The 27,074-nt window shown below is 44.1% G+C and overlaps 1 protein-coding gene across 5 annotated transcripts in view; it reads right to left on the reverse strand.

The window, feature by feature from the left end:
• KDM4B (lysine demethylase 4B) overlaps nt 1-27,074 on the reverse strand; it is a 93,267-nt gene that overhangs the window by 36,059 nt on the left and 30,134 nt on the right. For 2 of the 5 annotated variants that reach the window (XM_039382841.1, XM_039382839.1), the window contains exons 6-10: nt 20,612-20,661; nt 16,581-16,684; nt 11,696-11,833; nt 1,259-1,455; nt 743-775 (exon numbers count right to left, since the gene is read on the reverse strand). In XM_039382841.1, coding sequence (XP_039238775.1) covers nt 743-775; nt 1,259-1,455; nt 11,696-11,833; nt 16,581-16,684; nt 20,612-20,661 — 522 coding nt within the window. Of the gene's footprint in view, nt 1-742; nt 776-1,258; nt 1,456-11,695; nt 11,834-16,580; nt 16,685-20,611; nt 20,662-25,309; nt 25,566-27,074 lie in introns of those variants that run through there. The other 3 variants (XM_039382844.1, XM_039382840.1, XM_039382842.1) reach the window with 2 other exon arrangements.

Here is a 27,074-nt window from a genome sequence, read left to right on the forward strand (position 1 = left end):
TCGTCCAGTTATTAGGTTTTTAAATTGTTACTCAGAGTCCACATCAAAGATGGCCCCAGGAACTTATTTAACACTTTTTTCCCCCTGGATTTCCAAGCAGTGATACTGGAACTGAAATTACCAGCAGAATATTCCAAGTGGATGAAGCAACACAATTTCCAGAGCCTGCCAATGCTCTCAACCAGGAATTCAACAAATGCTAGATGAGAGCAGAAAGAAACCATGTGCTGCACTGCAAGTGGGATGAGAAAGATGTAAAAAAGTAGGATATGGGAGCATATGGAAGGGCACACACTTTACCTCAATACCTGAAAATACAGAATCTCATTCTTCAAGTAAGCTTGAGGAGGAAGGGAAGTTCTCCCACCACCAGCCAATGTTCAAACCCCTCCAGTTCAATTCTACTCTGAGTCAGCAGCAGCATTTTTATGCTTTTATGAGTTGCCCTCATCCACAACCAGTTATCATCACACCCCCCTGCTAGTTCAGCAGATTAACTCCAGAATGAAAACCAGAGCAGGCACGAGACAGTCGAGGGTCTCCAATGACACAAGAGGTCACAGAAAACTACACCAAACCAAGAGAAACCTCGATGCCCAGAGATTTCCTGGGGGCTTTCAAAGAAGGTGGTGTGAAAAAACTCAGTGAAAAAAAGGCAAACACCTCCAAGAGTTACTATTTTAAGAAAAACTTGACAGGAGAAAGAATGAAGTGATTGAAGGTGATGAGGGAAGTCACCTACCGGTGTTTGTTGTCCTCTTCCTCATCTCCTATCCTATAAAAGCAAGATTCCAACAGGAAAAGGTTAGCATGCCAAATTTTCCACTCCAAGCATGCTGTTAACACACAAAACCCACAGACTTGGAGAAAATTAAGACAGATCAAAGGAAGCACAGAAAGGCATGCATAAAATCCCTTTTGCAACCAATGGGGCTTTTTTTTTTTTTTTTCCCTTCCTGCCTTCTGATAAGTGAAGCTCTAAATGTTTACCATAGATTTTTTTTCTTCCAGGAGAAGATGAGATGTGAGGGGGCACCCGGTGTCCTAGTTTGGAGAATATGTGCTTTTATAACATTTAAAGGGAAGAGAACAATGAGGGACACATTACCCACGACAAATTACAAGAGGTATTGTATAAAGAGAACAAAGGGAGGAAAAAAATAAAGAGTTTGAACTATCTCAAACTAAGAATTATGGCATTTAAAATCTTAGCAATTAGAATCAAAGGGCTCAGACACGACGACTGTTTTCTCTTTACCTGCGGAGCAATTTTGCCTTCAGCTCTGCCTTTGTCTCATTCCAGGCATCCAGTTCTGGGCTGGTCAGAGCTGTGGGTTTCATGTGGTCCAGGACAGCAATGTCTTTGCCTTGTTTCCATAAATCATATCGTTCTGGCTGCAGGACCCTCACAAACACATCCATGGAGATCTTCACCATGTCCTTGCGGCACGTGCACTGCAAGAGACCCCCCAACACAGGACACGTCACTCTGAGGGACTTCTCTCACCTCACCAGCCAAATTTTCCCTTTCTCCAGAGGTAAATTAACCCTCCCCAGTGTTGGCTGTAAGGCCTGCAGAGGGTTATTGGGAAGGGTCGATGTCGGGAATCACTTTGATGGGGGTGTGGGTGTTCCAGCTCCATGGAAAGCATCGACTCCACCTGCTCTTGGCAAAGCAGAGGCAGCAAAGCTGCCACACTCTCCAAGGGGAGTTGAAGACTCTTTTTCCAAGCATTTTGTCCTCCCTCTAGAGCCACCAACAGGCTTTCTGGTGGCTGACACTCTGCTCATCCACTGTCCTGCAGTCATTAGACAGCAATTACTTTGTCAGATCCAGGCCAGGCCAGAGTCTGACCTGGCACCCACGTCCCCTCCATTAGCCTGTCTCTGGCTGAAAAGATATTATTGATATCACTTCATAACTGGGGGAAAAAAAGCCTTAGAGGAACAAAAGACTAACCTGGAGAACAGGGCAGTTAAACTTCATAATGACACATCATGACATGGCACATCAATCCTGTGCAAGAGCTGAGAAATAAAGCTACAACAAGAAGTCCAACCTGCACCTAAAGCATGTGGGCAGTGGGAGAAAATGGGCATTATTCATCTCAGCTGGCCTATGCTCATTAAAACTAACCTGGAACTGCACCCTTGCCATTGCACAAGCCCACATAAAGCTACTCCCAGGTGGTTTTCCTTGGATATATCCATTTGCTGTGATGAAGCCCAGGGGATTCTCACCCTGGACACCAATCTCAGTGTGAATGGGCATTTAGTCTTTATAAACTTAATCAAAGGAAGGTAGAGGATGGGAAAGGACACAGGAAGCCCTCAATGCCCTCGTGGCTCTGGGGGCTGCAACCACAGCTCTGCTTTTGTGAGCAGCTGAGCCCCTTTTTAGTCCTGCTCTAAGGTGCAAAGCTTGGCAGGGTGTGAACTTGCACCAAATTGAGTTTCAACTTTGAGGTTGAGGTAATTAGAGCCACTTTGTAGGACAGGTTTGGGGGTTTTTTCACCCTTCCTTCACACCTTTTCAAAACAATTCTACCCATTCTCTTCACAGAAATGCCTGAAATTAAACCTGTTTCTCCCTTTCTTCCTTCACTTTTCACCACCTTTATTAAAAGATTTATGGCTGTAGTTAAGAAGCCACTGACAGAGAGAGAAAAGAGCCTTTCTGGACAGTCCTCCACTATCCCACTTCCTCCCAACTCCTGTTTTCCATTTTGCAAGGACCTCTGGCTGCTTTTGCTGCTCCGGTAACCCAAGTGGGAAGGAGTATTTATGGACAGGAATTTTCAGGAAAATTCCATTCATTTCATGAAAAATAGTGCAGGACAGAAAGGCTGGAAATGCAATTTGGCCAAAGCATGGCAGGAAAACACAGATGGCACCCGTGCTTCAAATTCCAGCCCAGGCAGGAGCTTCCCAGCGGCACCTCCATCAATCCTGGCTTAAGGGATTTGGATTGAGCAGATTTTCAGTTCATTTTTCCTTCAGAAATTTTAAAAGCACCTGTGCAGGGCTACAAAGAGGAACACAGAGGAGCAACCCCAGCACACAGCAGCAATGAGCTCTGGGGATTGACCTCCTCAGCCTCCACAGAGGATGAAAAACGGCTTAAAAGGGGAACACAGGTCCATGTTGTGACGCTGACCCAGAACCAACAGGTCCTCACACGTGTCATGCCTTCAAATCCAACCCAGCAAATCCCAAGGCACAGGGGTCTAAAGGTCTCCAGAGCAGTTTCCAACCACCAGCAGCTTAAGAGTCTCCCAAAAAGTGTACACAAGGATTAGGGAGAGCCCACACCCGAGCTCTCGGAGCGCTGACTCCGTGGGCTGCATCTGCCACGTCCCACCCCCCCAGCAGCCTCTGCAGTAGCTGAATTCCTTTCTTTACACAAATCTACCATGATGTATGTTTATACTTCAATTTTAATTTAATTCTATTGCTTTCACACCAGCAGGCATGAATAATTTACAAAGCCTCTTTCCTCTGGGGCTTCTTCCGGCCCGCACGGTTTTATTTCCTCAGCTGCTGCAGTTGTGTCATATCCATGTTCCCATCATGGGCAGGAGATTTTTCCATCCCCTCCCCTCAGACAGCAGTGAAATGCTGCTTGGTAGAGCAGATGCTTCCAATACAGCTGGAAAAGGGAATGTGCACGTGGGTGTGAGGGGTGGCAGAGGGACAATGGGGGGATCAGGAGGAGACTGTGGGTAGAGAAGGGCAAGAAATTGCCTTTGCCATTAATTCCCTGCCCCAATCCATTAGAGCAGGACAAAAAGGGCAAGGTTGTGTTTCCTGGCAATGACATCCAATTCCACATATTGCCTTCCCCCTTCCACATACACAGAGTTAGATTTCTTTCCAAGTATTTAACTGTGGTCATAAACACACGTATTTCCTAAGAGATTTTATGTCTCCACCCCCCATCTCTGTCTATCCCTATCCTAATTTCTGCAGAACAAGTCCCTCCATATTCCCTCAAACTTGAACACTTTTATATCCCACTATGATTAAACTTTATAGGAGAAAAAAGAATAAAATTGAACATGTCTACACTTAAACACCATCGTTAGGGAGAGACACAAAACCTTGTTTTCTTCACGTGAGCCAAAAGCAAACCCCAAAGCCCCAGTTTGGGAATTCACAGAATTCCCACGGACCAGCAGCCCTGGGAAGGATTTCAGGGTGACTTGGATCACCCAAAGCACAGCCCTAAATGGCCACATGAGGGATCCACCTTCCATGTCCAAATGAGAAATTCAAGGAACTCTGGGATCTAATCAAGTCTCATCCCGTCCCTTCTCCGTCCTTCTCCAGCTGGCAGCCAGACCCCCACTCCAGGCTCCTTGGGAGCAGCAGGGCTGGCAGAGCCACAGCTCAAACAACACAGTGAACAACAGAATATTCAGAGCTGGCATCTCCAAGGAGCAGCTGCAAGTCCTGAAAATGGGAGTGGAAAAAAAAAACATCCAAACTAAAAATCAACCCGGTTTTCGAGTTGGCTTTTTGGCTTTGGTTACAGGGGAACAAGAGCAACAAGACAAGGTTTTCCACAGCCACCAAATCTGCAGGAACTTGACTTGCTTCATCTTCTGAAGGCTTTTCCCAACCTCCCCTCTCCTTTTCCATGAGTTAATGCCTTTGCTAACCATAAGCACATGCAAAGGCAACTTGCAATCCAAGCCCATGGAAAAATACTGTAAGGAAATGCACCATTAAGCCCCTTTTCCAACCCAGAAACCCAACATTCTTCTTCTCCTTATTATTTTATTATCTGCTGCTCGAATTTGGAGCCTGTGGTAAAATGTGTGACCACACCAGGAGACCTGTCCCATCAATTCTAACTCCAAGACTGATAGTGGGAAATTTGTGGCTGTTGAATGCACAACCATTATCTTATTTGCAGTAGTCTCTACCATAAAAAACACAAATAAAATATAAAAAACTATATAAAATAACAGTCACATAAAACTACCGTCTCCTTGAAGTAATAAAATTAAATGATATATGGAAAAATGCACTAATTCAACTTCAACCACCAGCATTATTTATTTAAGGATATTTCTCTCAATTCCCAGCTATTAACACTAAACTGAACCTCAGCACTTTCATCACATATAAAAAGTCAATGTAAAATAAGCCTTTTCCATAGTCCCCAAAATTATATATTTGAAGTGGCACCTCTGGCTCTGCTGGAAAAAAACCCTTCTTATTTAGATGAAATCAGTTGATAAGACACAGCTGAGTCTTTTTTGCCTTAATGGAAATTTAAATAGAAAGAACCCCACCAGGCTCAGAGTTGAAGTTCTTACAGCTATTAAATGCCAGAGAAAAACCTTTGCTTAAAGCTTTTCTATCAGCCTTTCCTAACAATGAAGCCTAAAAGCAAGTTCCTGGGAAGGAGAGATGGTTCTGCTCAAAAGGCAGCTGAGAAACTCTCACTGTGTGTTACAGGAACACACATTGCTAAGGCAGACAACGCTCCTAAGCTTTTCTCCATGCATTTCCAGGAAAAAACAGAGAGTTTCAGCTTTTGGGAGGAACACAGAGTCCTCCCAGAACAATATTCTGAAGCAGGAATCCAGTTTGTCACCATATTCCAGGTGTGTTGTTGAGATCTAGTTCGGACTCATCCAATAGGACGGAACAAACCAGTTTGGGCTCCGCTTTCCTTTTCCTTCCACTCAGCCTGAAAGATGAATGGCAGGTATTCTGCAAGGAAATCAGGAGTTAAACTTCGAGGAGAAGAAGGAAAAACCTCAGCTGCAGAGTTTGTGTGTTTAATGGTTGGTAGTTGAAAGCTTGTGGGGAGGAAGATGAGTCTTGACCCCCCGTTTGCAGCGTAATTACCGGCATCGTCTCAACAACAAACCAGTTCATTAGGAAACCCACTGGAAACCCTTCCCAGAGCTTCATAAACAAAACAATTAGGCAAAGATTTCCATGGACTCCCCCTGGTCCCTGGCTGCAGGGCACACTTTCTCCTTGCCTGCTTCCTTAACGTGCTTCCAGGCAGATTTCTGTGGGCAGAGGAGTCGGGTAAGTGGCAAGTGGGGAGTGAGACTCATCCCACTCCTAATAAGAGGATCCTGGTTTAAGACATGATATAAATGCTGTGTGACTTGTTTCATTGCAGGCAAATAAAATAACAACCCATCCCAATGGGAATCAGGCTTCTGCTGGGAGAGGACGTGGAGATTTCTGCTTTTTCCTGTTTGCAACCTCTGCCGGAATTCTTTATGTTTTACCATTCCATTACACCTGTAAGGATGCTCCTGAATCCATCTCCAGGACACACAAGACAAACAGGGGGGCAGGGGGGAGGATCCCCTCCACAGGGACCTGAGTTCTGTGTCTCTGAAGAGGCTGGAAGAGCACAGGAGGAGGTTCAGAGCTCGCAGCAGCACTGCAAGAGGAGAAGTCAGTGAAGCACCAGCTCCTTCCTGCTTTGACAGACTCATCCCAGCACAAGGGATAAACAAATTAGGACTTTTATCCAGTGCTTTTGACACAGTCTATGGTTCATCTCCAAAGCCAGATGCCCCTTGGCACAGGAATGATTGGGGCTGGGACTCCTGTGAGGGAGAACCAGAGGGAATCAGCTGCAGGGAGCACGTCCTTCCCATGGGGATTTACTGATTTAATGGCACAGGACACACAACACACACTGCCCAGAAATCCCAGGGAGGGACTGGGACACTGTGCCAGCCCTGCAACATCAGACTCCAGGGGTTCAGGGCAGTTTTCCATCCCGGAGAACAGTAGTTCCCATCCCAGAGATCAGCAGTTCCCATCCCAGAGATCAGCAGCTCCCATCCCAGAGATCAGCAGCTCTCATCCCAGAGAACAGCAGTTCCCATCCCAGAGATCAGCAGCTCCCATCCCAGAGAACAGAAGTTCCCAAGAGATCAGCAGTTCCCATCCCAGAGATCAGCAGTTCCCATCCCAGAGATCAGCAGTTCCCATCCCAGAGAACAGCAGTTCCCATCCTGGAGTTCCCATCCCAGAGATCAGCAGTTCCCATCCCAGAGATCAGCAGTTCCCATCCCAGAGATCAGCAGCTTCCCATCCCAGAGATCAGCAGTTCCCATCCCAGAGATCAGCAGCTCCCATCCCAGAGATCAGCAGCTCCCATCCTGGAGTTCCCATCCTGGAGAACAGCAGTTCCCATCCCAGAGATCAGCAGTTCCCATCCCAGAGATCAGCAGTTCCCATCCCAGAGATCAGCAGTTCCCATCCTGGAGAACAGCAGTTCCCATCCTGGAGTTCCCATCCTGGAGATCAGCAGTTCCCATCCCAGAGGACAGCAGTCACCCTGGGCAGGAAAAGCCATGACTAAGCAGCACTAAAAAAAGAGCATCCTTTACACCTTGCAGTAATTAAGCTCAGGTAAATTAGGCTGAGGAGCATTTAAACCTGACCTAGTCTGGTTAAAATAATCTGTCTGAAACCCCCCAGTTCAGTGCTCAGGGTTAGGCCAAGCTCTGAGCAGGAGGGAGTTGAGGTGCCTGAAGCCACCACTGTCCCCATCCCTGTCCCATTCCCTGTGAACAACATCCTGAACAGTTTATAATATATAATATAAAATATATAACAACACTATATAAGTCTGGATTTAAACCCAGTCTCTCACATGCCCCTTCTCAAGGGCAGGACAGCCAGAAGGGCCAGGTACCTGCTGACACTCATCCATCTGCTCCAGCAGCATCCCAAGGACTGGAATCCTGGAAACCTCCAGGTATTTATTCTGCTGACAGAACTCTCAGTGTTCTCCCCTCATTAACAGAAATCATGAGCAGAACGTCCCAGTCAGTCCTTCAGAAGAGGAGCTCAGAAAACAGCTCATAACACAAAGCTTCAAGACAGTCCCTAAAAAAAAAGAACCATCTCCTTTCCACCTCAGCAGGAAAAAGCCTGTAAAAATTCCTTTTTATTGCACAGAATCAGTGTTTTGCCCAGAGTGAGGTATTAGGGGTGTTTACAAATAATACAAGAAAATAAGTAGGAAAAAAGGTGGAAGATTTTGTACAAGAGCACCTTTGAATCCATCTGACAAAAATAAACCATGGAAATGTTATTCCATAATAGATTTTTTTTTAATGTATTCTAAGCTTAAAAGGTCTAATTAGAGTAAAAGAGCAATTCTGAATGTCTGACAAAAATAAACTATGGAAATGCTATTTCATAATAGATTTTTTTTATGTGTTCTAAGCTCAAAAAGGTCTAATTAGAGTCAGTTAAGGCACAGACATAAAGTGATGCAAAAATACAATTCTGATGTCTCTTATTTTGGGGAGCAATTTTACAGTATTACCAAACAGTTTCTGCAAAAAAACACCTCACAAATTTTATTTTCTTGGGAAATATTGGTGTTTTACTAAGATCTGAATAGTAAGAAGCTTCAATTCAGACAACTTGAAATCACAGATATTCCACATATAAATTTGAGATTATTTCAATAGTATAAATATATATATATATTAAAGCAAGGGAGGAGAAGGTTTAGAAGCAATAAGCCACGTAAAAGAGCACAGGCTGAGATCCAAAAGGTCCCTGTTTTGAAGATGCCTTTGTAGATCAGGGAAATCCAAATGGAAAAGTCTTGTTTTCCCCTTCCCTAAATGACTGAGCAGCAGAGCAGGGAGGGTTTTATGGGAATACTGCCTGGGATGAGATAAAGGCTACTTATTTCAGAACCTAAAATGTAAGATTTGGGAAGGAAGGGCAACTTGACCCTATTTTATATCAAATAGATAATTCCAGCAGTATCCCTGGAGCAAAGAGGAGGTAAATGAAGGTATGGAAGTGTTGACAGGAACCCAGAAATTATCCAGGAATGTCTGTGCAGGAATTGTTCCCCTCCCATCCACTTATTTCCAGTCCAGTTTCCAAAAGAAATTGAAAAGCTGACCTGGGAACTTGAATTTCTGCTCAAATTGTACCAAGACTGTATAAAAAGAAAGGAGCTTTTTGTACAGCAGATTTAGAGGCCACCTCGACTTGGGGAAGGACATTTCACTGAACCCCTTGGCTTTAAAAGGGTTGTAAGGTCAAAGACACAGCTTCCAACATCCTCTGTGGTGGCATCCAAGGGTCTTCAGAAACAAAAAAGCAGGAATGCAGAAAGGAATGCAGGTTCAGGGTGCAAAAATAAAAAAGAAATAATTGGTTCCCCAGAAACTCTGCAGCCATTCTTATTTTTTAGCTAATACTGACAATTGTTCTACAGCTGGAGCAGAACCAGCACCTCAGAAGCTGATCTTTCCACTTCAGGTTATTCTGTATTTTTTACAGCCTGGGCAGGTTCTCTGTGGTCAGAACATTCCACCCATCTGGCAGGGAATTAGCACAGTTTCTCCAGGGTGAGCCATTCCCTTCCTCTCTCACCACCCCACTGACGAGCATCGCTCTCAGTAGAGCAGAATCCAAATTTCCTCCCCAGGATAATGTCCAGGAGAACAGTACAAGTGGCTAATTATCAACCTTGCCTTGTCACCAATCTCAGAAGTGCTGGCAGGACAAGAGAGCCCAGCTGATCAGCCAAGGAATGGAGGGAATCACCTCCAGCCAGCTGGTTTAGTGCAGGAACAGCAGGTTCCTGCAGAGCTTTGCCCAGCTGAGACTCCCCAAGAACTTGATCAGGGGGTGTATGACCAGGAAAAAACCAAACCTGCTGGATGTGGGCAAGGATAATCCAATTGTGCCTGAGAGCACAGAAATCACACACTGGAGGATCACAGAATCCCAGAATGCTTTGGCTTGGAAGGGACCTTAAAGGGACATTACACTTGTAATATCTCCTTCACTTCTTTTTCTTCTATCAACTCAGCTTGAGTCTTTTGTAATGCAGCCTAATGCTTTCTTGTTCTTCTAAAATAAGCAGATTTTATTGTTTTATTGGGTCCTTAAAGCCCATCCAGTCCCACCCCCTGCCATGGGCAGGGACACCTTCCACCAACCCAGGTTGCTCCAAGCCCTGTCCAACCCGGCCTGGGACCCTTCCAGGGACTGGGAGTCCACAACCCCTCTGGATAAACTGTTCCAGGGCCTCACCACCCTCCCAGGGAAGAACTTCTCTCCACGAATTCTCTCCCCACAAACACCAGGTAGCTCCAGTTTCCACCTTCAGCTGGTATTTCCTTAAGCCCTCTAACTTCAAATGAGATTTAAACAAACCTTTTGCCCTCAGAGTGTGACAACACTCACACCTCACCTGGAGCACAACACCCAGCCACCCAAGGGTTAATTAACACGTGACTTGAGCAATATTAACCAGAAAGCTCAGAACAGACAAGTGGCACTGAGTGCAGGGGGAATAAATTGGGCATTTCCTTCCACATTTCCCCTTCCTCTGCCCAGCTTTGCTCAGAGCTCTCGCTGCTGCTTGTTCAGTAATTTCACGCTCTGCTGCTCGACAATGTGAGCATCTAAAACTGCACTTCCCAAATGTCACTTTGTTTGGGAACACATGGCTGAACCCAAAATTGCTTTTAATATTTGAGCTGGAGCTGCTGTAGTGAAGGGGCTGCCCGAATTTCTCTGATAAAACCCCAGTTTCTGGGGTGTAATACCGGGACCGTTGGCTGCAGATAAACCTGCCAGACAAGGTCACAGCACACAAAAACCATTCTTTGCATTTCTAAACCAAGTTTGCTTGGCTGTTTTTTGAGTTTAAGGTTTTTCTTACCCTTCCCTTTAACTCCAGAACAAATTCAAATGGAAGACCCATCCCTGGAAGTGTCCAAGGCCAGGCTGGACAGGGCTTGGAACAACTTGGACTAGTGGAAGGTGTCCCTGCCCATGGCAGGGGGTGGGACTGGATGGGCTTTAAGGACCCAATGAAATAATAAAATCTGCTTATTTTAGAAGAACAAGAAAGCATTAGGCTGCATTACAAAAGTTACAGACTCAAGCTGAGTTGATAGAAGAAAAAGAAGTGAAGGAGAGAGATTACAAGTGCCATTCTAGGGGGAAAACTGAGTCTTTCTTTCTGAAAAGATCTAAGGCAATTTTCAAGTGCCACCCCTTCTGCATTCATTTCTCTTTTGCCCTGTGTGGAACTGATCCCTAATTTAAAAATTCACAGATTCATTGAATGAGCTTTGCTGATCAGTTGTTCTCCAGACTCCAAAATGCAGACTCCAGGAGAATGTATGAGGTGAGTTGTTGCAAAAACAAAGTAACAAAACATAACAGAAATTTGCCCTAATGAGAAATAACCACATATTTCAGCCTGACTCTCCTCTCCAAATGTAACTTGAGTGCACAGATCAGAGGAATTCAGGTATTCTCAGAATGTTATTACCATAGTCTTATTAAAGCTTAAAAGTATTTCCAGCTTATTCCTTCCCCTCCAGTGTGCACCTAATGAGTTGTGCTTGGTTACATCAGTCACCCCACTCATTGTGAAATGCAGTTTGGCTGCATCAGAAAACTAATTCTGAATTACCAATCTCCAAAGCACCTGCTCACAGGGTGTTTGTAACACCCAGCAGCTGAGAAAGTCCTCACTACACCCTCAGAATGACAGGAACCACCAACAGGAATAAAACAGCCACAGGGGACGGTGACAGAGCACATCACAGTGGCACTTCCCATCTTGTCCTGAAGTCTCCCTCTCTCATTCCTCTGTATTTCATGAGCTGGGGGTTTTAAATAACACTTCATCCCAACTGACACCTACTTGGGTTGCCATTTTTCCATAGTCAATCCATCTCAAAGTGGCAAAGTTGGTGGACTCGGCACAGTTGAAGCCGTGGTTGAAGCCGGCGTGGTATCCATAAGGGAATGTGATCATGAACTCTCCAGCTTCCTGGGTGATCTGCAAAACAAAGGCAAAAGGAGGAGACACCCCACAGGTCAGTTAATGTACAGAACAGAGACCTATTAAAAAATCCACCAGTTAAATCTCTTCCTTTCAATCCGGAGGTCAGCGGGACAGTCACTGCCAGCTCCCGGTTAAACCTGGAATAATTCCTGGACAACTGCAAAAATACTGAAGTATTTCTCCTAAAGAAAAAGCCCAGAACAGTGGATGGAAAGGGCACATGCTCTGAACTATTTACACCCACAGGTTCTAGTTCAAAGGCTCTCAGGCTGCAGCATTCCAAGAGATCAATAAATCCTCAGACTGTGACAACTTTGGCTCATGGCAGGTCCAAACCCACACTCCCACCACCAGGCCAGAGGAGCCAAGAACTCTGGATTTCCCTCCTCTAAACAGCAGGGTCCTACTGAAGCACCTCCTGCCTTTCCCTGGATTTATTTCCCCACTCACATTTATCAGCCTCACTCCCATTTGTTCACCCAAAAGTCAAACACCTTAAAAATTACAGCCCATCATTCGTCTGCTTTGGAAGTTGTCCAGAGAAGCTGTGGCTGCCCCATCCCTGGAAGTCTCCAAGGCCAGGCTGGAGCAACCTGGGATGGTGGAAGGTGCCCCTGCCCATGGCAGGGGTGGAACTAAATGGTCTGTAAGGTCCCTTCCAACCCAAACCATTCTGTGATTCTGCTTTATTAAAATTAAACAACAATAAGCATTATGGCCACCATTAAAAAAAAGGGTTAAACTCTACAGCTGGAACCAGAGGCCAAATAAATTTGTGATGCTTCTAAAAAAAATCCTCTTTTTACATCTTATGCAGAGAAGCCATTGGGGAAACAAGGAATTCAATTGTAAAAGAGTTTGGAATGACTCCTGAGGGCAAACTGGATGTCCCAGAGTGGGCTGGGAGCAGCTCCCCAGCTCAGCAGGTGTGTGACAGCACCTCCCTTCCATGGATTAGCAGAGAGGCAAAGCTGGACCTTCCCTGCCTTTCCAACCAGAAGTGCTGACAGACCTTTCCCAGCAGTCACATGCCAGGCAATTCCATTGGGATCCCTTCCCACCAGCCACAAATCCCAGCCCAGGAGCTCGGAGATTCCAGAGGACTTGCACTTCCAAACACAAGGATGGGCCCAAATGGGAAATGGAAACAGAGGGAAGTTCAAACACTTTTCACTTGGCTGGGCCAACATCTGAACTTGCTGATGTCGTTAACATTCGTAGAATAATTAAAAAATAGGTACTAAAATCTGCTGTGATAACACAAGAAGCTCCTGCAGGATTTCTGGATGAGTTGCTCGAGTCCAGCCTTCACCCAGAGCATCCCCCCATCCATCCCCTCCAGAAATCCCGGCAGAGCTCCAGCTGTAACTCCAAGAGACACAAAGATTATGTTTCTGTCAGTAAATCTCCATCCTGGTGTCTTCATTTGGAGCCCACAGTGTGTGTCAGCCCTGGCACTGCTGTCAACATTAGCCCACAATAAATTAGAAAGCCCTCAAGATGATGGATAGGCCATGCAGAAAAGTAATAACTAGTGAAGGAGAGCCAGCACAAACTGCCACTCACGGAGAAAGCCCCAAATTTACTGACTCCTGCAAGCTCTTGAGGAATAAATGGAGAAATCAATAGGAGATTACAGCAATACACATTTTTAATTATTAAAAAGCCCTCGCATTGATCTGGTTCCTTTTTTTTTCCAGAACACCATTCTAGGGATTTATAAATGCTGCCTATTCACTTCATTGAAATCTGCCAAGAATTCAGATGGAGGGATCCTATCTCTATTCCCAGAGGAAAAAATGGCACTTGTTCCCTGTTTGTGAATAACAGTGACCCTCCTCCAAAAGCTCCTATTTCAGGACAGGAGGCTTCAGACACAGGTTGTTCAAACTGAAGAGATCTCCACCTTTTTACACCTAAAACCAGCTTTCCAGGGCAGTAATTATCATAAAAACACATTATAAATCAGGATTAGGAGTGATATTTAAGCAAGATGCTATAATAATTATATTTGAGTATATTTAAGTGACATGCTATAATAATTTTATGTAAGTATATTTAAGTCATTTGCTTTAAAAAAGGAAGTTTGGTGTCGACATTAATATTGTCCTCTGTGTACACTGGTCTCTCCTTTATTTGGGTAAAAAATAGGAAGACAAAAAGCAGATTTTTAGCTTTAAGACAACTACTTATACTCAGCATGGAGACACCAGCCATCAATCTGCAAACATCCTTCATGTCACAAATCACAGGATTCAGAGAGGGACACCTCACTCAGCAGGTGAAGACTTTTTACCAACCAATAAATTGGCAACTCCCTTATTTAAACCACTTTGTAACCCATCCCTATCAAATACAGCTCAGCAAAGATGACTTGGAGTAAGTTTGGAAGGAAAGTTTTTCCTTCTATTGCCTTTTTTTACAAACTCCTTTGCTGCCCCTGCTTGGTTATTGATCAGAAATCACTTAGTGATTATATTTATATATAAATATAAAATTACTAGTCAGTGCTACTTTCCTCGGACAAATGGAAAAACAAATATATAATAATGTTTATTCTGGAGGAAAATCTGCCCACCTACAGCATGCAAACATTTTAAGTCCTGCAAGAACTTCCTTCCCTTTCCAACCTCTGGCACAGCCAAGATCCTCAAATTAGATATTTTCATTATTATTTGCAACTCTGTGGAGCAGGTACCTGTATTTTCCCACTTGGGAATCAGGTTCCACTGATGGAATTACAGGAAAAAATGGTTTGTTGTTCTCCATGAACAATTTAGTATCAACTAACTAGGCCAAGTCCAGGCAGTGATGTTGAACCAGAAGCACCACATTGGTCCATGGAAGCTCATCTGATGAGCCAGATGACCCCATTTCAAATTTCATTCATCATAACCCCCCCCCCAGGAAAAATCAAACAGTCCCTGGAGCACTGAATTGAATGAATTCATAGGTTTTTATGCTATAGAAGAGCCAAGATCTTTTACTTCCATCTCAAAGAATCAGCAGGCTCAGCAAAGAGGTCTCAGGTGGATTAACTCTGACTAAACTATGCCTAAAAAATATAATTAACAGAATGTGAGAGTTCTTGGAAAAATATGGTCATATAGAGGTGATGATGCAAAAGGGATGGAGAAGGGTAGAGGGGGACTTTGGACAAGGGATGGAGGGACAGGACACAGGGAATGGCTTCAAAGTGAAAGAAGGGAAATTTAGATGGGATATTGGGAAGGAATTCCTCCCTGGGAGGGTGGGGAGGGACTGGGATGGAATTCCCAGAGAAGCTGTGGCTGCCCCAGCCCTGGGAGTGTCCAAGGCCAGGCTGGAGAAGAGAAGGCTCCAGGGAGACTTGAGAGCCCCTTCCAGGGCCTGAAGGGACTCCAGGAGAGCTGGAGAGGGATTTGGGAAAAGGGATGGAGGGACAGGACACAGGGAATGGCTTCAAAGTGAAAGAGGGGAAATTTAAATGGGATATTGGGAAGAAATTCCCCCGAGAGGGTGGGGAGGCCCTGGCACAGGATGCCCAGAGAAGCTGTGGCTGCCCCAGCCCTGGGAGTGTCCAAGGCCAGGTTGGAGCACCCTGGGCTAGTGGGAGGTGTCCCTGCCCATGGCAGGGGGTGGAACTGGATGGGCTTTAAGATCCTTCCAACCCAAACCACCGTGGGATTCTGTGAGATCAGTTTGGCCCAGGAATTCTTTGACACTTCCCACATCCCAAGGCAGGCCGGGCTCCGTGTGCCGGGAACACTCAGCACAGCAGAGGTTTGACTGATCCTGCCCAGATACAAATCCCTGTAAGCCTGGCTGAGGAGATTTACTTCAGAAGACTTTAAGAATAAGCACATTAAAACGATCATACCAAACAAACATGACCCCTCAGCTGAAAAAAGAGGGTTTAAGAGACTCAGGGATCCTTCCAGGCTTAGAGCACTTACACAACAGGGAACCAGCACGTCCAGTTTGGGCTCCTGCTGCATCCACAGGGAAAAAATAAGTGTTCCTGACTCACCAAAGAGCTTTGCTGCCTCGAGCACAAGTCCTATGAGGAGAGGCTGAGGGAGCTGGGGCTGTTCAGCCTGGAGAAGAGGAGGCTCAGGGGAGACCTCCTCACTCTCTGCAACTCCCTGACAGGAGGGGGGAGCCAGGGGGGGGTTGGTCTCTTTTCCCAACCAACCATCAGCAAGACAAGAGGGCTGGGTCTGAAGCTGTGCCAGGGGAGGTTCAGGTTGGATATCAGGGAGAATTTCTTTGCAGAGAGGGTGCTCAGCCATTGGAATGGGCTGCCCAGGGAAGGGGTGGATTCTCCATCCCTGGAGGTTTTTAAGCTGAGACTGGATGTGGCATCAGTGCCCTGGGCTGGGAACCACAGCGGGGTTGGATCAAGGGTTGAACTTGATGATCTCGGAGGTCCCTTCCAACCCAGCTGATTCTCTGATTCTATGATTCTATAATTCTATGATTGATAAGCCAGAACATCTGGATTAGCCTGTCTCTCCCTACCTGAGAGGCTCCTGAATTGCCAGAGTTTGTTCAGTGGAAGCTTTTTTTTCACTTCACGGTGTCTCAGCCAAAAACCCAAATGCTCCTCTCCTGGTCTGAACCAACGGGACACATTCAGCATAACAATGCACTTAGAAATTAAACCAATCTCTCCCCAGGGAATTTTTCCCTCAAAAGAGAGGCGCTGTGCCCTGTGCACCCCACCACCCTGCCAGTGTGTTCCCTGCATCCCTGGACGTACCCGGTCGAAGGGAATCCCGTATTTCTTCAGGATGGAGGGAGAAATGAGGGTCATCTTGTGACGGAGGAAAGCATCACATCCCTGAGAGCTCCCTGGGAAAAATCCTGTGGAGACATTCAAAGGAGGAATATCACTACAGGGGTGTCACAGCCCATGGATTTGTTAAGCAGAGACAAGCTGATAAATGAAAATCTGCCTTATTCATGCAGATAAAACAAAAGCAGACAAGCAGGATGGCAGGAATTAGCACGTTTTTTAAAAACTGCATAAATTTTGTGACAAAAACTTGCACATGGAGATACCTAAATCATAGAAACATGGAATATCCTGAGTTGGAAGGGAACCACGAGGATTGAGTCCAACTCCTGGCCCTGAACAGGACACCTCAAGAATCTCCCCCTGTCCCTGAGAGTGTTGACTCAAGTCTGAATTCCCTTCAAAATGAGAGTTTGCATCTAAGTCTTCTCTGTCTGGGTATAAGTATCTTGGCCAAAATATCAGTAAACCCCTGAAAATTAAGAAACATAACCTGCCTCTCTTAGATTTTGGCTGGTACCCCAAACCCTGACCCCCTTTTTTCTGAATACAGACAAGGAAAAAGCCCCAGCCTGCACCACCTACTCCAAGCACTCCCACATCCTTTTTATACCTCCCCTGGTGGGCTGCTGGAATATTCTTGGGCAAGTTATACAGTTTGTTAGATTCCAGAGCAATCTGCCCTACAGACCACCCCCTGAAGGGAAAAATCAGCATGTAAATGTTAATATTCAGGGAAAAGAAAGGAAGTAAAACATCTCCCTCCCAGGCAGGGGCAGGAGGGACACGTTCAGTGGTCACTAAGAAGTGGCAGAGACAGCAGGACCTGACCCAGTCAGGACCTCAGCACCATCAAAGCCCACCTCAGTTACAGGATCCACAACCCCAAATAATTAAGAATACTAAAAACGGTGGTAAAAACTGAATAAACTCCTCGATGCCAACAAATGGAACCCCATTTTCTTCAAGATCATGTGTTTTCTCCTCTGAGTGGGTGACTCAGTGACAAGTTGTGTGTTTACAGGGATTCAAACCCGTCCCCATTTAGGAAAATAAATAAGCCAAGCTCTGGAAACAAAAGTAATTGATGAGACATAATGGAAAGGGTTTCGGAAAGAGAAAAGGATTACTGGATTCCAGGTTTTCTCAACATTTTTGTACTAAAAGCATTTCAATTAAAATTATGACTGTCTGCTACCCAGCCTGTCGTTCCTCTCTGCAGTCCCTCTTTTTAATGCACAGTTGAAGTGGCTCTCATTAAAGCCACTAATAAAGAAGCCCATTTTAAGTGATTAGCACCAATAACATGGCAACACATTACCATGCTCTCCGTGGGCTCCCCAGCTCTCCCAGGGAGCCCATTTCCAGCTCAGCTATTCATTTTCCATATTAATTGCACCCTCGTTTCTCCAGAGTAAACTTGTCCCTGGAACAGCCCATGGATGGGGAGGACAGAGGGAATGGCCAGGGAGCAAAAGGGCCTCCTTGGAGCTGTGAAACATCCCCCATCCCACCTTCCAACAGGCCAGAAAACTAAAATAAAGACCAGATCACTGATAATTTCCTTCTGGTTTTACGTCACAAACCGTCCAAAAATCGATCACCCGTAAAAATTAGTTACAGACAGCAAGAAACTTAATTATTAATTCTGTCAGAGCTGGGGGGGATTTCAGAGCCTGCAGAACACAAGTCCTCTGGACTGACTGACTTCCTAGAAAAATCACTTTTTTATCTGTTAAAACCTGGCAAATGACTGAAGTGCAGCTTTGAAATGCACCATTTCTCAGCAGACAGTTCTAATATTATTTGGTTTAAGGGATCAAAGAGTTCAGTGCACAGGAAAACAACACTACCCTGCCCTAGGAAATTCATGCCCAGTTGTTCTACATTTATCCCACACAGTCAGCTGAACCCCTTGGCACTCTCTCCTTTTTAAATTACTTTTCAAATTCTATTATTTTGTTCTATTACTTTATTCTTTTTATTTTATTATTATATTTATTACTTTTATTCTATTATTTTATTATTTTTATTCTATTTTTATATTTATTCTTTTTATTCTCTTATTTTATTCTTTTTATTTTATTTTATTATTATATTTATTCTTTTTATTCGATTATTTTTGTTCTTTGTACTCTACTTTATTATATTTATAATTTTATTGTATTATTTTATTTTAGTATTATATTTATTTTTTATTCCATTATTTTATTCTTATTATTCTTATTCTTTTTATTCAATTATTTTTATTTTTTATTCTATTTTATTCTATTTATTATTTTTATTCTATTTTTATCCTATTATTTTATTCTGTTATTTTATTATTATATTAATTATTTTTATTCTTATATTTTTAATTTCTATTTATTATTATTAAAACGGCTTTATTTATTTTATTTATTATTTATTATTTTATTAAATGAAATTATAAATTTTATTCAATTTTTATTTAGTTATTAATAATATTCTTATTTTAAAATTTTATTTAATTTAAAATTATTTTATTTATTATTTATATTTTTAATTAATTTATTAATAAATTCGATTTGATTCAATCAAATGTCAGACTGTCAGCAGGAAATGGCATTACACTGAATTTGCTTCTTTGCTGGAAAATCAATCTCAGAACTTCTTTTCTTTTGAATCCAAACAGGGCCCTCCAGATTTTCCTGCCTGCTTTTCACTCCCCCCCAGGTTCAAACCCTCCCCCTTGGCCTGGCTGGAGATGAACCCCCGGAGGTTTGGAGTTAATTATTCTGGGGCAGGAGCTGGTTTTAGCTGGGCAGCTCCAGGAACGTTTGCAAGTGACCAAAAACAGCAACAACATCAATTAAAAAATTAAAAAATAGAGATTTCTGCAGGCAGACATCTCCCCTGAAGCTTGAGAGGTGGGAGTTCACCACAGCCCAAACTAACTCTGACCTTCCCCCTCCCCTGCATTTCCCTTTCTTTTTTTTTATCTTTCATTGTCTGTTTTTTTTTTTTTTTTCAATTTGGTCTTTATTGCACCGAAAATAAAGGAGGATGAGGCTAAAATAGGAGGAAAATGAGCAAATACACAACATTAGAGGGTGAAGGAGTAACTGGCACAGACTGAAAGAGGGGAAATTTAGGTGGGATATTAGGAAAGTTTTTCTTGTGAGGGTGGTGGGGCCCTGGCACAGGTTGTCCAGGGAAACTCTGGATGTCCCTTCCCTGGAAGTGTCCAAGGCCTTGGAGAAACCTGGGACAGTGGGAGGTGTCCCTGCCCATGGCAGGGGTGGAATGAGATGGGCTTTAAGGTCCCTTCCAACCCCTTAACATTCCATGGTGTGATGATAAAGGTGTTGCTGAATTTCTGAGCGCTTCCCTAATTAAGGCTGAAAATAATTAATAATAATAAAGTTGCTAAGGCTGCAGATGTAACATTTGGAGTGTCAGAAGAACCAGTTCCTGCCTCCCTTTGTCCCTGCAGAACCAGGAGAGCCCCGGGCTGCACTTCACACCTCTGGAACAACACAAGTGGGGACAAATCCCCATTGTCCAAGAAGGTGAAGGTTTAGGTGGGATATTGGGAAGGAATTCCTGGCTGGGAGGGTGGGGAGGCCCTGGCACAGGTTGCCCAGAGCAGCTGTGGCTGCCCCATCCCTGGAAGTATCCAAGGGTTGGACAAGGCTTGGAGCAACCTGGGATAGTTGAAGGTGTTCCTGGGATGGAGCTGGAGGAGTTTTAAGGTTCCACCCAATCCAAACCACTCTGGAATTCTGTGATTAAACCCCCTGCCCAGCCATGGAAGGGTTTGGTCTAAATGGCTCAAAACTTAAGGCTTTTCCAAGCAATTTTAGTCGGGGTCATGGTGTGCCACAAACAGAGGCTTTGAGGAAAGGAAAAGCCCCTGCCAAGTTTTTTGGCTCCACCAAGGCAGCAGGTTCCTCCAGCAGCTCTTGGCAAGAGTAAATTCTAACAGCCAGTTCAGTGCCAGTTCTTTGTCAATCCCTTGAGAATTCCAAGCTCACCTTTTGCCAGGCGTTCCAGCCTCTTGCCGTGTTCCGGAGGGATGGCATACCTGGGAGAGATTAACAGGGAATTAAACACCAAAATGTAAAATGTAATGTCTGCAATGGAAAAACCAGCTAAAGAAGAAGGCCAGGAACGAGTGGGGGAAAAACCTTCAGCACAGCACACCTTGCCTGGAAATAAACCCAAATTTTATACCCCTGAAAGGCATCAGGAACACACAATGCATGGGAGAAACCCTGGATTTTAACAAAACTCCTTAGAGGTGTGTTATTTTCTAAAAGAGCATCACAAGATTTCACAAGGTAGAAGGAAAATCGAGGAGACAAAGTGATGCTCCAGCACTGGAAAACCAGAAAAAAATCAGTGCAGGGAACAGCAGGTGTGTTTTCCATTGGAAACAGATCTGCAAAAATAAAATTGTGCTGAAGATTAACAAGCAAGAAATGTTGGATGGGCTGAAAAAGGTGTGAAGGAGGGTCTGTGTGCTTTGGAATACAACTATTTTCTGTGCAAATAGTTTTCATTTTGTTCCAAAAAGTAAATATTCTTCCCCATGGCTGAAGCAGTTATGGCTCAATCCTTATGTCTGTGCTGCATTTTATTGGCTGATGGGAATAATGGAATTAAAACATTCCATAATTTTCTCACTGAGGTGAATGAAAATGAAGGGCCTGCTGAGGAAAAACAACTTTAAAGGGTACAAAGAACAATCTTCTACACTTCTTAAAGTTTTGTAAGATTAGGGGTAAAAAGGGTGCGAAAGGATTTGGCTGAAAATTTTTTTTGGAGTGCAAATTATTGAACATAAAACTGGAAAAACAATTAAGTGCCTGAAGTCCCAGAGGTCACAGCCAAAGAGCTGTGTGTGACCATCGTGTCCAAAAACCACTTTCCTTTCTCTTCCAAAAGCTTTCAGTTCCCTCAGTGCTTTGAATATTCACAGGAGCAAAAAAAAAATCAGAAATCAGGTGACTGAGATTTATGTGTTCAGGTTCTAAGGAGGGAAGGAAATACCCTGACAAATGATAAATACTTGAGTGTGTTTAACATGATGCCACACATAATCTTGCCAGTGGAAATTTGTAAATCACTGGTTACACAGTGCAGAGAGTGAAACGTGGCTCTCCCTGCTTTTGGTGCTGGAGAATTCTGAGAATTTACATTTGGGAGAATGGCATTTACTGCCAGCAATAAGTTCTCTTCAAAGAGAACAATAAAAAATGCATTATTTTTGCTATTTCCAATAAAGATGTCAAAGCCATCAGGCCTCATTACAACAAGCTGCAAACAGGATATTGCAGGGGGGAATTTGCACCATCTCAACAGCAGGTGCACACATTGCTCTGCTTAGGACAAGAGCTCAAAACACACCTGAGTTGAGAGGAATTTCAGCCAACTCCTCGATTTTCAAGTCTAAAACTCGAGTCTGCAATGTAAGGAGGAGCAGATAAAAGCCATATTTCCTGTATTACAAAATCAAAATGCACCTGCTGTGGCCTGGCAGGTTGGGAGGATAACACAGGACAGAAATCAAACACAGGGGGCTTCAAGATTTAGACATTAAGCTGATTTCAACTGATGGCTTAAAACAAAAATTTCAGGCAAAACACTGTGTAGCCCCTAATCTTGTAAAATAATAAATCCAGCAATGGACTCCCAACATCCCCTGACCAAAGTTTGACAGGGCCTTAAATTGCATAATTATCAAACAATTCAATTCCATTTGTGTGGGACAAAGCTGGTGGCTTTTATTTTACAAAGACCATTCATCACTTACATAAATGTGATAAAACTAATCCCGATCCAAAGCTCCTTTGTGGGATTAATGTCCCTTAAAACAGGGAAATGAGACATTCCATTCCTTCTGGGAAAAATGCTGAAGGATTGGGAAAGAACTAATTTATGGCTACAAGGCTGCTGATGATTAATGTAATATCCCCAGTCTACAATGCAACCTTCACTTAATTAGTGCCTGTAATTGGGAGTTGTAAAGATAAGATTAATTGAATCTTGAGGATGTTAAAAGTTTAATACATTGGAACATGGTTATTGTGTTATCTGAAACTGCAGCCTGCAAAAAGCCAAGCCAGGCTTTAGAGAACAGCCCGTGGAGAGCCAAAGAAAAAGGACTTGCTTGGATAGAAACCAGCCAGAGAGGAGGAATTTCCAGCTTATAAAAAAGAACTATATGTAATAATAGAGAAATGAAAATAGCCCAGCACAGAGTGGTAAGAGCTGACTCCCACTTTAGAAACTCACTTTTTTCTTTGGGCCGGGCTTTAGGAAGCTGAGCCCACCACACATCCCCCCCCCTGCACTTCTTTTAGAGGATTCACAAAATTAACAGCAGGAGAGGATTCAAAGTAGGTCAAATTGTGCTTTGAGTTCTGCTCACAGATCTGAGTGATTTACACAGAGACAGGCAATAAAGGCAGAATTTGGGCTGCTGTTTAGAGCCAGCAAGAGGAACAGAAGGCTGGGAACAGATTGAGCTCCATCTCCACATCAGCTGATTGACTGGGAGGCAGAACAACAATGCAAACATTCACAATTGCTGCAGTCAAAGGAGTTGCTGCAGTTTTGGAGCAATAAATAAAATTTTTTGGGTGTCCTCCTGCTTCCAGTGGGAAAAACATCCAGCACGTGGCGGGGACAAAAGTCCTGGTGTGGCTCAGCCCCCACAGCTGGGGCTCAGCTCAACTGCAAAGCTTTAATTCCAGGGACAACCCCCAGGCAAAAGCACATCCAAGAATTTCCTTTTCTAGATGCATAGCTTTGAATGCTTTAACAATTTTTTTTTTTTTGGTGGTTATTTTTCTTTAAATCTCCTGGCTAAAATATTAAATGTATTTTCTCTAGAAAAATACAAAGAACCCTCCTCTGCCCTATGAAAACCTTGAAAAAGAAAACTAAAAAATTAAGACACGTGTAAAACTCCTCCCCTCCTCTGTCCCATTCAGATCACAGACAAATGCTTTCCACAAAGACAAGGGCAGAGAAGGAAAAAAAACTTCAAAAGAAGCAAAATACCACTTTTATATCAATTGGCCAAAACAGACTCAGTCTCCATGGATTGGGATGTGTCAGGACTGTTGGACTGAGAACTGCCTGAGGCTTCCAGCCCTTGGCAGGGGCAGTTTTGGGTTAGGGTTGGAGCAGGTGTGGAGCAGGACTCACCTGGATGAAGAAAGGATTTTCCACTCCCCCAAACAACCTCAAGTAAAAAGAAGTGATGGTGGCAGCATAAATATTTGAACAGCCTTTCTTAAGAACCATCTTTTTATAGACTATTTCTGCTGCAGAGAAAAACCCTGCAAGAGCCACCAGAGAACCCAACAGTGCTGGAAACACTGACCTTGAGCCAGGGCAGAATTTGTCCCCTCCTGGTTCAACCTGGTCCCCCCAGAAAAGCCAAGTTTATGTTGATAGTGCTAAAGCAGCAGCTGTTTGAGGGTAGATCAAAATTCCAAGGAACTGAGCTTGCAAACAAACCAAGGGACTAATGCCAAGGGTCAGTCTTGCAGTGGTTGACCAAGACAAAAGGCCAAGCTTCCCCCAAAAAGCTGCCACTCAGCAATTTGTGGGATTGCAGCGTGAATGATGTGCTGCTGCTCTGCCAGGGAACAGGAGATTTACAGGGTGGGGAAAGAAAAAACCAGCTCAGGATAAAAAAAAAGTTATAGTTACACGACCCAAATGTCACCTCACCCCAAAGTCAACAATCTGAACGTGATATCCTGAGCCTTTCCAATCACCTTTTTCTACTTCCCACCAAAACAACACAAAGTCCCTGAAGGGGATCAAGTATCACTTGTACTCAAACAGAACTTACTGTTCTACATGAAACACTCTCAGCTTCCAAACTTGTGTCCTGAAACATTAATTCCAGCATTTCTGCTCTCTACCTTCATATGATTCTCTGAGTTTCTGAGTTGGGGTCATAAGTTCACAAGGTTTTGCCCCAAAGCTACAAATGTGTGAGAAAATTATCTCCTTATAATGGTAGTTTGCTTTTGTTAATATGGAATTATGGAATGGTTTATGGAAGGGACCTTAAAGCCCATCCAGTTCCACCCCCTGCCATGGGCAGGGACACCTCCCACCATCCCAGGTTGCTCCAACCCAGCCTTGGACACTTCCAGGGATCCAGGGGCAGCCACAGCTTCTCTGGGCAACCTGTGCCAGGGCCTCCCACCCTCCCAGGGAAGAATTCCTTCCCAATATTCCATCTATCCCTGCCCTCTGGCAGTTTGAAACCATTCCCTGTGTCCTGTCCCTCCATCCCTTGTCCCAAATCTCTCTCCAGCTCTCCTGGAGCCCCTTTAGGCCCTGGAAGGGGCTCTCAGGTCTCCCTGGAGCCTTCCCTTCTCCAGCCTGGCTTTGGACCCTTCCAGGGCTGGGGCAGCCACAGCTTCTCTGGGAATTCCATCCCAGCTCCTCCCCACCCTCCCAGGGAAGAATTTCTCCCAAATATAAGTTTAACTGGACAGTCCCCTCTTTATCCTTAACACAAAAGAAAGATCCTTCCTCTTTGCCATCATAGGATGTCATTAATAGTGTAATTTTCTTGGTGTTTTGTTTATTCCCCTGGAATGGGGCTTGATGGATGTGGATAATTATCAGACTATAAAAGCCAGCAAATGTGCTATTTTCTATCGCTCTAAATCATCAAACAAATAAAGTGTGAAACAGCATTTCTGAATACAATTTTCCCCTCTAATGGCTTAGAATTATTATCAGGAACAATGAAAATAAATAAGCAAATGTCTTGTGAGTTAAGAATTAAACAAGTGTTTCAGTAAAAACCAGCTGACAGGCCATGCTGGGATCCAGGGATCAGTCTGGAGGCCTTTAAGGAATGATGTCACAGGGAATTCACTATGGCAGGGACAGCTTCCAGCACCAGCTGCTCCTCAGGGACCTTCCAGTCTCAGATTCTCCTCATTGCTGCTTCAAAATGGAGGAAATTCAACTTTTAGCTTTCAGTGGCCAAGGAGACACAAAAAATCTGTTCCATAACAAGCTCACACCTGTTCTCCCCCTGTTTAAGAGGAATTCTTCTCACCTGGAGCCATCCCTGCCTTTGGCAGAGGACCAGACCATCCTGTCCCTTCATCCAACCTCCCCCAAAGCTTCCAAGACCTTTCCTTGCCACAGTTGTCACTCAAAGAGTTTTTGATAGTTACACCTTGTCTCCCCACCTCATTACACATCAGCCCCAACACAGAGCAATTAAGCAGTGATTAATTCACCAAATCCAACACCCACTCTCTGCTGGAACTGGGGCTCCAAGGGCAGGAGGATCAACCCCAGGACTTTGGAAATGTCACTTCAATCCTGTCCATGTGAGAAGGTAAGAAAGTTCATTCCACAGAATGTGCACAAGGGTTGCCCAAACAGGCCCCACACAGTTTAACAAACCATAATTACTGAAATAAGGACCAGAAGCAGAACAGGAACAGCACAGTGCAAATGCCCAAGCCCACGTGTCGAGCTGGGGTTAGTTTTCTGTCCTCAAAGCAGATTTAATTGTGCCAAGAACACTGACCCTCTGAAGATTCAAATGCCAACCCACTCTCAGCCACAGCAGGGATGTTGAAAAGCTGCTATTTGAATCTCTGCAAGGCAAAGTGTGTCCAGAAATGCAGAATCTGAACCCTGACCTTCAACATCTTTAGCCCCTGTGACAGCAAAGCCTCCAAAGAAAACTCCTTAGTCCATCAGGGAGATTTATCAGCCAGTAAAAGCCATTAAGGGCCACCATTAATAGAGGGTTGGTCCCTCTCTGCAAAGTTCAGATCCTGATTTTTCTAGAAGGTAAAATCTTTACTATATTCCATCTCCTCACTGTGTCAAAGCAAAGCTCAGGGTAAAAAGGGGGTTTTCCCCATGGAATATCCTGAGTTGGAAGGGACCCCCAAGGATCAGAGTCTAACTTTTGTCCAACACTATTTTTAAGCTGTTTTGCAGCCTGTATGAATAAAAAAAAATAATAATTCAAGAAGAAGAACAGATTGTTCCTTTGTTGATAGCATTGTCACCTCCCTTTCATGGTCACCTCTCTTTTCCTCACCTTTACATTCCTCCATATTTAACCTTCCTTCACCCCTCTCTCCCAACAATTTGCTAAAATACAGAAATCAACTCCCTCTCTCCTTCTCCTCATCAAACCTGAGCTTGGACCACACTGAACTGGCTGGGAATAAATTCTCTGGCTTCCATCTCCTGTCCCCTTCTATTGTGGCTCCTTCCCATCAGGAATGCAAACACATGCTCTGGAGATAAGATCACACATGGATCAGAGCAAAGAACCTTTATCAAGTGCCTGCAGCTTTATCTTTAATGGATCATTTCACAGGACAACAGCCCATGGAATTCAGGCTCTTTAACCACCGGTGTCAACGATTTCAAATAATGACATTTTTATTGAAATACACACAGGGAGAAAGATAAACACAG

The sequence above is a fragment of the Pipra filicauda genome, unplaced genomic scaffold, assembly GCF_003945595.2.
Source record: "Pipra filicauda isolate LSUMZ 115617 unplaced genomic scaffold, ASM394559v2 scaffold285_size1263560_pilon, whole genome shotgun sequence".
In the NCBI taxonomy this organism is placed as follows: Eukaryota; Metazoa; Chordata; class Aves; order Passeriformes; family Pipridae; genus Pipra; species Pipra filicauda.